The sequence below is a fragment of the Trachinotus anak genome, unplaced genomic scaffold, assembly GCF_046630095.1.
Source record: "Trachinotus anak isolate AG129_WGS33_773 ecotype Australia unplaced genomic scaffold, CSIRO_AGI_Tana_v1 ptg000021l, whole genome shotgun sequence".
In the NCBI taxonomy this organism is placed as follows: Eukaryota; Metazoa; Chordata; class Actinopteri; order Carangiformes; family Carangidae; genus Trachinotus; species Trachinotus anak.
This window is the reverse complement of record NW_027273872.1, coordinates 16,447,412-16,460,563: the sequence shown is the minus strand read 5'-3', so window position 1 is coordinate 16,460,563 and position 13,152 is coordinate 16,447,412. Positions and strand designations below refer to the sequence as shown.

At 44.5% G+C, this 13,152-nt stretch overlaps 1 protein-coding gene across 3 annotated transcripts in view; it reads right to left on the bottom strand.

Moving 5' to 3' along the window:
* LOC139605811 (A disintegrin and metalloproteinase with thrombospondin motifs 2-like) overlaps window positions 1-13,152 on the bottom strand; it is a 128,356-nt gene that overhangs the window by 93,143 nt on the left and 22,061 nt on the right. The window contains exons 1-2 of one of the 3 annotated variants that reach the window (XM_071457613.1): window positions 10,376-10,855; window positions 8,276-8,700 (exon numbers count right to left, since the gene is read on the bottom strand). In XM_071457613.1, coding sequence (XP_071313714.1) covers window positions 8,276-8,700; window positions 10,376-10,463 — 513 coding nt within the window. In that variant the 5' untranslated portion in view covers window positions 10,464-10,855. Of the gene's footprint in view, window positions 1-8,275; window positions 8,701-10,375; window positions 10,856-13,152 lie in introns of those variants that run through there. The other 2 variants (XM_071457615.1, XM_071457614.1) reach the window with 2 other exon arrangements.

Genomic DNA, 13,152 nt, shown 5'->3' with positions numbered 1-13,152 from the left:
TACAATATATTATTATATAATATATTACATATGCTGGTACACTAACAATTCCCGAGGTCCTCATGCACTGGCAAAAACCCCCAAACATAATACACTGGGAGAGAAAAAGTGATTATTTCTCTATTGCAGAAAACAAAAACAGGCAGCCTTAGTAAGATGAGGAGGGTGTGAGTTTCTGTTATGAGGTGCGATTCTTGCCGCTTAGCTCCCTACTGCACTGAGCACAGGCAAAATGATTTTCCACCACAGACACTGCATGCAGACAGACAGACAGGCCCTGTTCCATTAAGGAACATGTAAACAGAAAATACAAACGAGACAGCTAAACAATTCAACCCAAAGGAAGAACAAGCACAACTAATTAGATCAAGCTAGGGCAAAATGCACACATATTTTTAGAGTGTAGAGGGGGTTCAAGTATGAACTCATGCAGTGAAAACGATTGGCAAAGGAGTGTACTAGTTTCTAGAAGCAGGAAAGTGACTTGAAGAGAAGAAAGGCAAATTTCTTCAAGTTAATCGAGGAAAGTTTTAACACTGAGCAGGTGGTGACGGTTATGATGTTGCTGTTGTTCTTGTTCAGGTTTGGGCATATTCAGATTCCACCAGCTCTGCCTCCCTTCCCCTTTGTGTTACTCTTGTTTTCCGCCACCTAAGCGCCCTCCTTCCTGATGCTCCCTCCTTTCTGTCTCTCCCCCTCTCTCCCTCTCCCTCATGTTGTGTTGTGCTTGTGAGGATTATGTGGGGAAAACTTCCAGACGAGTGGAAGCTTTAAGAGTACAAAGCCACCTGTGTGGTGGCTCGGAGGTAAAACAGCATGGCCACGGGAGGCATGGGCCGGGTCAGCCGCGGGTAGGCAGGCAGAAGGCTTGTTAAGGCACTGGAACACAGGGAGGATGTCTCGTCCTGTTTTTAAGATCCTCCACAGAGGCTGCTGAGGCCTGTTAGCTAGAGAACTGCTGATGTGGCTAGCATCGATCAGTTTCCTGCATGGCCCTGAGGCCTGTGGGACTGACTGGCTGCGCGACTGACTGACTGACTGACTGACTGACTGACAGGCGCACTGGTGGTGGCTGTCTGGCAGGCAAGAAAAAAAATCCAACATGGCCTGGCCTATTTTATCACTTATTTAGATTCCACTGAGTCTGCAGAATAATGTTATCCATTTAGTATGTCACTGCCCTTACGGCCGATCTCGCCTTAGATTGTGCTGTATTTTTACCCCTGTAACATCACAGTTGTTCTCCTCATTGTGATCCCTTCTTCTTTAAAATGACACAATGGGCTACATTTTTCATCCTGACCTGATGTGTTCTGTCCTTTCACCTTTTTTTTTTCCTTCACTGTGTATATGACATTCACAGAGGAAGAGCCACAACTTGTTTGCATTAAAGTGTAGATTACTGTGTATGAAAAACATGCTACACATACATAAACTTACCAGTCTGCACTTCTCAGAAGACATCATTTTCCTGCCTGGAGACTCTGCACTAAACACTGGGATGGAGGTAGAGCTATTTTCATCACGTGTGCTTGTGACTGGCCAAACTCCAGAATCTACATCTCAGTGACATCACAGAACCCAAGATATCCACATTATGACATCACAGGTACAGTGTGTTCTTCCATCTCTGCTGTGCTTCAGCTGATTTTAGTATCAAATCAAAATAACCTGCTGTAATCATGACATCACGGAGGTGTTTCCCTGTGATCACTGGGGTTCCACTGCTCTTTTCTCTCACGCGAATCCTGTTATTTCAGCCACTCAAACAAACCGTGTGCTCTGAGCCAGCACTCTGTGAATGACAGAGAGCGAGAGGAAAGAGAGGCAAGGGAGCTGGTTAAGTGCACTGAGTGAGCGGCAGTAATCACAGCTCTGGTAAAAGCACTCTTTTGCTCTGTGCAGCGTTCCTCAGAATGGGCCTGCTCTCTGTCTGACTCTCTCTCTCTCTCTCCTGCTCTTCCTCTATTTCTCTCTGTGTCTGATAATAGCTCTAGATTGAGTAATTGTGTGTTTGAGTGGAGCTACAGTGCAGGGTGGAACCTGCAATCAGATACTGAGAACACGTTTCTCTCTCGCCGCCTGCCTCTCCATTCATACCATGCCTCAGCAGTCTGGCTTCTCCACAACCGGCCCTCCCTCCAGCCCTGCAGTTCCTGCAGGCACTCCTCCGCCCTCACCCCTCCACAGCCTACTCTATATAGCCAGTGAGGGCTGGGGTCAATAACAGCTGTGCGCCGTGCTGTAATTGATGTCATCATTTCAATTTGAGCTGATTACAGTTGAGAGCTGCTTATCGTGTGACCTGGGGTGGAATAACACACTGTAGGGCCCAGTGATCTGCCACGCCTGACCAAGCTTAACTGCCGGGCTGGCTGGATGGATGGATGGGTTGGCTCAGCCCAGGGCTGCCTTCTCTATTGACTCCTGATGTCGAGGTAATGACTGAGCATATTCTAGGGGCATGGCTGGCGCGCAAGTGTCTGTGTCTTTGGCATTTAGCATAGTACTGGGGCTATTATTGTGATTGGCCTGCCCCTCTGTCAACACACTCACACATGATTAAGCTTCCTGCTGGCACAGAATTTGAGCGTGTGTGTGTGTGTGTGTGTGTGTGTGTGTGTACATATTATGTGTGTGTGTTTTCTGATGATAACTTTACAACCTTTCTAATTTTAATCATATGACAATCACAACATCATTATATATTCAATTAGTATTGAATATATAGTACTGAAGATAATTTTTAGAGTATTTGCAAGGAATGTGCCATCTCCAAGCACCCACCCACGGAAAATAAATAAATAAAACACCTGTCAATGCTTTGGCATTTCTCTTTGCTGTTGATGTCTGAGTCTTTTCAATGAAAGCACCAAAATAACACCGACGCCTTCCAGCATTCCTGCTGTGCACTAATAACACACATGAACAGACTGAAGCACACAGCCATACATAAATATGGTGTATGAGAATATACAAAGGGCAACACCTGTGCAGGATCAATGCTAGTTATCTGCCAACAGAAGATAAAGCCCATACTATACAAACAGTAAGCATAACATAAAATACCTCCTGGTTAGTAAACTGTAGATCTAGCTCCTTCGCGCGAAACTTTTTTCTGCATAGGCAGCGGGCAATACCCTTAACCCTCAACACCACTTGTCTGATCAACGCTTGGGAGCAGAGCTGCTGCTAAAAACAGACAAAGACTGCTCACTAAAGGAACGCTGTCTCTTGCTGTCTCTTTCTTTTTTGCCGGAGCTCTGAATCTGTGAGTGTTGGGGAGCAAAAAGCTGTCTGCCACATTCTTTTTCTTTCTCTTTCTCTGTCATTTTCCTGACTCTTTTAATACCATCATTAGGAGAGCTCTCCTGCTTGCTGCTACCGCTGCTGGCCAAGAAACACGAGACAGTGAGAGCGAGAGAAAAGAGCGAGAGAAGCGAGGGGTGGAGACAATAAGAGAAATGTGTGCACAGGTTTTTGTCATGCGGCGAGGTAAAAATGGTTCAGGGGAACTTTGCTGCTGGCGGCCGTCTGTCCCTGCCATTTGTCTGCACATCTGACTGGCCGTGCTGTAGATGTGATCACGTGTGTTGGAGAACATGGATCCCACGTAGCAAAGGTGTGCGGCATGTTTATGTTCATGTATGTGTGAAGGTGTACAATCTACATCACAGCTGTGGGAACATGTGTCTTGTCATCCAGGTGTGCATCCACCTGGATTTTAGGAGTAAACCCTGAGATGACAGGTAACACACTTCCTCTGTTACAAACTCTGAGACATGAAGATCACTTCTCACCCAGCTGGATCTCATCTCTGGCCTGCGTGCACACCTATCAGCTCCATAGACTGGTGTGACCCTCTGTTCTCACGGTAACCCGCCTACTATTTGTCAGAACCCGCTGATTATCTCAGGTGCTGAGGCCCATCTGGAGGACTGGAAGTCTCACACTAGAGACAGACATCTGGATGTGCAGCACTTCAGCGAGAGGATGTGTGTGTGTGTGTCAGCTGAGTACAACATGCATTTATCTCTCATTCTACAGCACTATTGCTATTCTAATTATTCTAATTATGGTTATTAATCAAGATTATTTGTTTCTGTTTCAGGAGTGAAATATTTCCTGGTAGAAGATGAAGGTATTTAAGACTTTTACTAACTTAAAAAGAACTCATTATCGTCTATCTATATTCAAGATTCCTCTCTTTCCTTCCCAGAGTCTCTTTTTAAATTTTTGCTGGGTCACATTGGTGCATGCTGAGCATTCAAAGTTTAGAACTGATCATATATAATACTAATCACTCTCAAAAGAATCTCTGTTTCCCTCTGTGCTTTTGGCTACTTAAAGGATAAGACCACTTCACCCTCTTAAATCATGACTGGGTGAGGGAGGAGCTTAACAATGAGCATCAAGAACCTGCTCTAGTAAACGGGGCTCATGAACAGAAGTAGCAACTTTCCAAAGCAAAAGCTAAAAAAACTTAAATAGACAAGTGGCACTGATTTATAAGATCAAAATGGATGAACTTCCAAAGTAAAAATGAATGCATGTCTGGCTGAGAGTGTGACAGTGTTGCTCTCAGACAGTGTGAGCACACTGTGTTCAGTGTAACAATCCTCACTTAACCGCTTCAGTATCTCACAATGACAAAATTACTTATCATGGAAAAATGAAACAGCAGTAATTTTGTTACTCCTGTTCTTCCATTAATATGCCTCTCTGTTTCTTCTGAAAAGAGGAAAAGCAGGAGCTCTGCTGGCACTTAACATTATACACAAGATCCCAAAAGACACATCGACACGAATGTATCTGACATCACTCTCACATACGCACAAAATCAGGCCACACACACACACCTGCATATATGCATTCACATGGTGCCAAAGTTGAGGAACTTACATCCTGGTATTTACCAGCATTTCTCACCAAAATCAACTCCCTTTGGCAAATGAAAAAAAAAAAACTGCAGGATCCCAGCACTATTAAGTGATTGATAATATAAATGAATTTAAATATAAAACATGGAAGAACAAATTTAAAAACCAGGGTAAAGCATTCAACCCTTATACATGTATGTAATCTAATGTAAAATTAAGTATTTACAGATGAGCACATCTGAACACTCTAAACACCACATGAAGAGGAAACTTCCTAAGCTTATGAGTTTTTATTTTGTTTGATTCATGCAGTCACCCATTCTGCGCTCTGCACGCACAAACACACACAAACAGAGTCTCAGCTGCAGTTTAATTTATTTTGCCCCGTGCACATGTAGGACTAAAAACACATTAACACACACTCACACATACTCCCCAGTTCTCATACTGCACTACCTCCTCTCAACTACCCAGAGAACTAACCAGCTGATCACAGCTTCTGTGCAAAGCAATCCATTTCACTACAAAGGTAATTTGTCCATTCAAAGATTTTCCTTTTCCCCTCTGCTCTCTCTTCCTCTCTTATTTATTCTGGTCATTTGTTACTTCTTGAAATCTATAACCTTTGCCCTCATCATTTTCCCTCCTTTGCCTCTTTAATATCATTTTTTTTGTTGTTTGGTTTGAACCCTATCTGCCCCTTTCTTGGCTCTCTCCCCTCTTCCCCTCATCACACACCCTGGATCACGGCCAGCCAGATGTTCTTGGCTGCAAAAGGCAGCACAGGGCAGAAAAGGCTCTAACCAGGTGTCTGGGTCACTGAGGAAGTGGGCACAGCAGGGCAGAGCTGGGCTACGTGGCTCTGCTAGGTTTAAAAAGGCAGATATAGGCAGAGCTAAGCAGCGCCTGACAGAACTTGGCTGTATTTCTTGGCATGCATGAGGAGGTTGTAAGAATTGATTAGCAATGACACGAGTTGTTCAAGGGCAGAGAGAAACAAATTAAATATAAGTGGACAGCACTAATGTGATCAGTGTTGTGCAAGTTCACACTTCACAAGAGCTAGCTCAAAGTTCAGTTCACACAGACTAAAATGGACTAGTTCACATTCATAGTTCACAATTTTGTTCATAGCTCATAGTTCACAATCCCAAAAAATGAACTTGCTCATGCTCATGTCTTCCTGTTTTTTAAATGAGCTTCTCTGAACTCCTCCAATCCCAGCCCCAAATCACTGCCACTTCCCAACCTAAATTAATTACTGCATATACTACTATAGAATCACACAGAGCTTTGTCAGAACCTCTGGTCTAAACCAGTTCCAAGTCAGCTTCTGGGCACCAGCCAAGGTGACCTGTCAGGGGACCGTGCAAATAGGACCCAAGGGCGCTGTAGCCAGACAGATCTACAAGAAGGGCCCGACGCATGTCCAGAGTTGCTGCTGTCGCCAACCACAGTACCTGAACCCCTTGAATTACCAACACTAGCCACGCTAGATGCATGGTCGGGGCTGTAAAACCTTTGCTCTGCCATAAAAGTTCATCTTCTGATGTTTTTGTGGCAACTGGCAAACTGCTTTTGAATGTATTACAGTCACCTTCTTCTTCACTCAAAGGTAAAGTTTTCTTCTCCTCAAAATACATTGCGTGAATCCTTGAGGACTGGCAAACGTGTTGAATGCACTTCCTCCCTCAAAAACATCTGCAAAGCCAATGTTTTAAATATATTTTATATGTGCATTGTTTACATCCATGTTTGCTAGCTTGCGGTCTTCCTATTGCTTGCCTTTGTTGCCGCATTGCTACATTTCTTTGCACATTACCACCACCAATTGTCAACAAGTGGAACGGTGTAAAACTGGCAACAAGAATGTGCACTGTGTCACCCACATGCTTGTGTGCGTGCAAGTGCGACCTGGTTTGTGTTGCATGACACAAACAAAACAGGGCCCCACTTGTAAAAGCACTGCTCCACAGCACTACTAGTGGTCAAACCTGCACTGGGTACCTTTAAGAATACATTACTGCAGATAACACATTAGGGATTTCTTGATGTACAGTATGCACAGGAGGTATTGGTATAAAACAGTTTCAATGTACATGAGGCCATGTGACAGACTTGAAAACATATGAGCCTAACCTTTACAATCCTGGCATGCCTGTCACTCAACAAACCAGTGATGTGATGATGCTGACTGGTGATCTGTTGTCAGTAACCAGCTACACTTTGACAATAATCTTTCCTTGGAATTGCCAAAAGGCCCTGGAAGGACCGTGTGGAGTGAGAAGCAGCAGCAGCAGCAGCGAGTTGCCGCTGATGGTGTCAAGCTAAGTGGGCATGTCAGGCCTGTGCTGTCCTGGCTCCCTGCCTGCTCTCTCAGCTGCTCACTCAGTCCCCAGTGTCCCCAACCCTAAACGGATCCAGTTGCTGCTACTCAGCTTCAGTGGTGGGCTGATCTGGCTGACTAATGAACTCCTTTTGTAATGAGGGGAACTCCTCCTCCCAATCTTATCATTCCCTGCATACATCCTCTCCTATTTACTTGCCTTTTTTCCTCTACCCTGAAGCTTATCTCTCACATTTGCCCCCTCCACATCTTCCTTCGGCACTGAACTCCATCTTTCTGCATCCTCTCATCTGAGCAGGTATTGTGCTCAGTCTTCACGCTGTCGACATCTCACTTCTCTCCCTTGCCATCATTCAACAACTGTTTGCCATCTCTTTTCCTTTTCCTCAGTTCGTCGTCAGCTCTATTAAAAGCGTTTACAATTCAGGTTCTTTGAGCAACTGTTGTGCAACCAAAATATTTTACAGTGTCAATTCAAATGCTGGTATTCGTTCAGTGTTTCTTTATCTTTATCTGTTATCTTATCTTATCTCTTTATCTGTATGTAGAGCAGCACACACCAGCTAAATGTAAATCTTAAAGCATTGTGCTGAGATGACATCATAAATACTGAGGTTATCTATGAAACATCAGTGCATTCCTTTAATAATTGCTCCCACCCTACATGAAAATTAAAAGGGGCAGAGGAAAGAGGAGTGAAAACATGACCCCGGTATTTCTAATGGCAGACTTGGTGTTAACAACCAGTTTAGAGGACAACAGGGAGAACAGTGGTGTTAATCATAAGGTTGACCCATGATGACCTCTGAGCTATAGGGTCAACCTGAAAGAATCACCGGGGACACTGATGGGGTCAAGGGGCAAAAATCTCCTGCTTTTGTTATTTGGTTGTATCTTAATATCTATTTCTAACGCAGAGTTCCCCTTCAAACTCAGACACACATCGTCTGCTCTCTTGTGTCCTTCTGTCCATGCACATCTTCACAGCAAACTCAGTGAACACTTGCCAGAAAGATAGGAGCACAGGTAACACAGGTTGTCCACTCACCAGGCCGTCACAGTTGCTGATAGCCACAGTGGCTCCTGGTGCGTCTGTGATGTCACCCACGTACAGGCATTCATCGTGCAGTAGCTCAGTGTGCCGGTTGCTGTCGCTGTCATCACGCCACTCCATCTTGGCTCCGGGGGCCACCAGCCTGGCATTGTGGTGCAAGCGCAGGTGGAACTCCCGGCCGAAGACGGTGACGTTGTAGTATAGCCTTTCCCGACGGGCCAGGGGCTCTTGGTCCTCCTCGACTCCTCTTGGTCCTTCCCACTCATCATTGCCTTCTCCTACCTCCCTCCTCCGGCGCCTACGGGACTGCCCTCCTGCCATGTGGACGGCCGAGACAGCGTGTGACAGATAGCGGCCCTCTGCATCCACACTGATTGGCCTCACCAGTCCATACTCCCCCAGGACATCCTGCAGGGAGTCTGGAAACAGAGCAGTTTGTGGGAGGGGAGAGGGTAATGGGTGAGAACAGAGTGGAGAAGATGAGGCAGGAGGAGGTGAGAGAGAGGGGAAAATTGTTATTTGGTGAGTAAGATATGAAAATGTAGGAAAGGGTGAGAAGGAATAACATTAGAAGTTGAAGATAAGAGAAAGAAACCAAAGAATGAAAGAGAGACATCATGGGGGAAGCATGGGTGATAAACAGTGGAGAAAATGAGGAATCATGGGTAGAGGGTGAACAGGAGGATGGAAAAAAGAAGTAGGAGGAAAAATAAGGCATTAGAAAAATGTCAAACATGTCATGGAATTATTTATTCCTTATTCCAAGTTGCGTCACAGGGAGTACAACAATAAATAAAAGAAATAAAAGCATAACCTTTCACACACACACATACACACACACACACACACACACAGCCCCACCCATGAACCCAGAGGCGACCCTGGTGCGCGTTTGGAAACGGCAGCCTCAGCAGTGCGCGCTGCGCTCCTGACACCTTCTGTGCCCTTCCACCGTCAACAGGAAAGCCAGTACAAGATCAAGGTGCTAATTGCGGCTCTCTCACGCTGTTTTCTCACTGTCAGGCTGCTCGATCCGAGTGAAATGATTTCTATAACCTCGACGGCGACTGAATTAAAAAAAAAAAAAAAAAAAAACTGAACTGATCCGACAACTGAAACTGGCATTCTTTCTTTAAAAGCGCTTTTTTTTTAATTAGTATGATAGACACCGGCCTGTATTTTGCAGTCGTTTATCCTATCATCATCATTACCACCACCACCATCACCATTATCAGTAATCATCATTATCATATCTTCACAACAAGCTGATTACCACACTGCGAGTAAAAGATTAACGTTTCCGTTTGACTCCAGTCTCTGCGTCTGACATGTTCTTGGACTGAGGAACATTTCTCTTGTTCACATGTGACAGTGACAACACAGGTGCAATTTGGAGGCGACCTGAGAGATGCTCACTGCGCACACACACACACACACACACACACACACAGAGCCAAGGCCACTTAATGTCAATGTCATCACAGAGTGAGACACAGTTATGCCATCACACTGTATGTGGTGTTAAGGTGCACTTGGTATTATTATAATATGGTCATCATATCTATTTTATAAAGTTTGCTGATTGACAAAACCAAACACACGCTACTAATATTTCCTGGGCTCCCATGTTGGAGGAATGATTTGATAATAGTGTGATCAATAAGCCGAGATCCGACTCCAGCGTCCTGTGACAGATCGATATATGCGACAGCGGCCGAATCAGATAATGTTCGGCTACTTCCCTGCGAAACCCGACAGTAAACCAGTGCATCTGATGCCCCTTTACACCCCAGATAACACCATCCCCTGGATGGGAGAAAGCAACATCACAACACTGCTTGCGCTGCTGAGGGACCTCCGGAAAGTCCATGCAAGCAGCACAGCAGGACATACAGAAGTTGCAAATGCGTCCTATGTTGTTTGCAAGAACTGCCAAAGCACGCCAGAAATCACACAGAAGCAGGAGAAGCCGGACAGTGCTCTGCCGCTACGCCGAGCACCACTTCCAGTGAGCGCATGAAGATCTCCGTGCAGAGATCAGCAGATACGGAGAACAACATAAACACTGACCACGTTTAACTGAGCCGTACGTACCAACGCTACTGGCGATGTAAAGGCCGCTGGTGTGCAGCAGAAAGGCCGGGAGGATAATTAGGACAGTAAACCCAGGCGAGAGACCCATGGCAGCTCCGAACTGCGCAGGTGAGAGAGTGGGACTCCGGGCTCCAGTGTGGTGAAGTTCCCCGCCTGGCGCAACCAGCCACGCCACGACAGCAACAGCACAGCAGCCCGCAACTAGACTGCCAAGTGCACCGGGAGAGACGGAGCTCTCCTCTCCTCCCCTCTCTCCCTCTCTCTCTCTCTCTCTCTCTCTCTCTCTCTCTCTCTCTCCCACTCACACACTCTCACTCAACTCTCCTCCTCTCTTTCCTCCCAACTCCTCTCTCACACACTATGCGTGCTCCCCCACTCTTTGCCTTAGTGCTCTGACAACTCCCCGACTCCACACACACACATACACACACACACACACACACACAGACAGACAGACAAACAAACACACACGGGGCATCGGGCGCCCACACACACTCTCCGTGTGTGTCGGCTGTGTGAGAAGAGAGGATATCTCAGGGAGCGCTGTCCGTGCTGCGGGCTGGCTGACTGACAGGCCCGCTGACAGCTCGCATCGACAGGAGATGCAGTGAAATTAACCAACAAGCTGCTTTATCACACCTCCAGTGCCAGGCGCGCCCAAAAGTGATTTTTTGCAACTCGGACCCTGGGGTCGTAAGTAATGTCCAACTCTCCGCCGGTCCCTGATATGCTGCAAGCCTTGCATAAACTTTGGACATCCCGTCCAGCGTCCTGAGATGTGTGAGCAGCAGCGCCCCGTGTGGCTCCCTGGCGGAGATGCACTGGGTTTTGCAGGGCCCAAGGGTCCAATTTACAGACAGAAAAAAAGAAGTCTTGTTGCTCTAACCTGCATTGTCCTCATTTAGCACATCATTTACCCCTCTTGACCACTAGTCTTATACTGTTATAAACACTGATAAGCAGCATAAGATATATAAACAGATATAAACAGAACCAATTTTAGCCTATATTCAGAAAATGCTTTCTTTTTGGCTTTTTAAAATAATATGACAATAACAGGGACAAAATAACATTAAACAACTGACAACTAACTATCTTCCTTTGAAGTAATAAGATCAGCTATTCAGGTGAATATGTTGAGTCCCAATTAGCAGTATGTCAACTTCAAAAAAGCTTTGACTTTATTTATAGTCTTTGGTTTCTGTTGACTTCCACTCCTGTACCCAGATTTTCAAAGCAATGCTAAGAAATAACAGAGCTCGAAAGAAGCAAAATAAAGGTATGCTAGTAAAAATACTGTAAAAAATACAGCATAGCAGTGTAAAATAATAACTAAATGCCAAACAATGACAAAGTCAACAGAAGACTTACCACTCTTTATGGTATCTTAATGAGTGGTCACTGGTTGAACATTTTTTTAATAAAGTAAATAATATGATAATATTTAAAATTATAAATATTGTACATGTATACAATATACATCCATACAAATTTAGAAAAAATAATTCTACATCAACTTTATAATGACTTAACAGATAATATGTAGTCTGAGTTTAGACAAGAGGGATAACCTTGAGTTTTTGGTGTTGACCTGAAATTAACTTCTATTACTAATTTTACTCCTAATTACTATTACTATTACTAATCCACTCTTAACATTAACCAAAATGCAAAACACAAAGTTGCTCTTGGAGGGGTTTAATACTATTGATGAAATCAGATTGTATGTCGCTGACCTAGTCCTCTTTTTCTAGTTTTCCTTGATGCTGCAGTTTTTTTCACAGAAAAGTTTTGAATGTGTGAAACATTTGAAAAGTCTGATACAACTATAGGTTTTTGCAATTGCAGTTTCTCATTGTGAGTGTGTAAGAACGCTGACATTAGGACTGACAAAGGAGCTCAAAGCACTGCTGTACCCACAGCCTCACAGAGCTGCTAGTCTGACTGTTCACTTGTTTCCACAAGTACTTATGCTTCCATTAAATATCACATCCTTCTATGATCAATACGCATCAAGAGGAGTGTGGTTGAGTGATTGTTTGCTTTGATTAACAGATCTCTCAGCTTATTACATTCAGTCCTGGTTGCAGACTGCTCACCCCACCTCCTCATTCAGCCACAATGCCACCGGCCAAAATGGATAGAGTCCTCTGGTTCCTGTAAAGTAAGCAATCCAAACTAAGGCATAAAACCATCCTTTCAGAAACCAGTGATCGATGCCACAGACAGCATGTTCATGTCTATTGTTTCACCTTGTGGTGTCAAAGGAGACTCTTCTTCACTTGTATTCTGTGACAGTCACGCCCCTAAACTAGCACAGATTTCGTGAACAATTGTCACACCACCACTCAACTTTAAAGTTTCAGAGAGCAGACTGAACAAATTCCCACCTCTGTTCCAGTTGACAAATCATCCAGTATCCTAATATGTACAGTTCAGGACTTGCATGCCAGCACCGTAGTAGGAGTAAAGCCATTCTGAAGGTAATTGCCTTTGTTCTTTCAATTTCTTCTAACTTACGTCAGTTCAGTACGTCAGTCCTGCTGCTATAACATATTTTGGAACGTAAACTCAGCCAACCGTATCTCCTGTAAATTAAATTCATTTGCAACAATTTAGCATCACCAAAATACATTCAGACTGTGATTTTGTTTTTCTTCAACATACCAGACAGCATGTTAATATTGTACGTGTCTGTCCAGTGTTTTATATTTGATTGTTACTACAAAAATGTGCACGTGGCAACTAAAATGGTTGAGGTTAGGCAAATAAAGCTG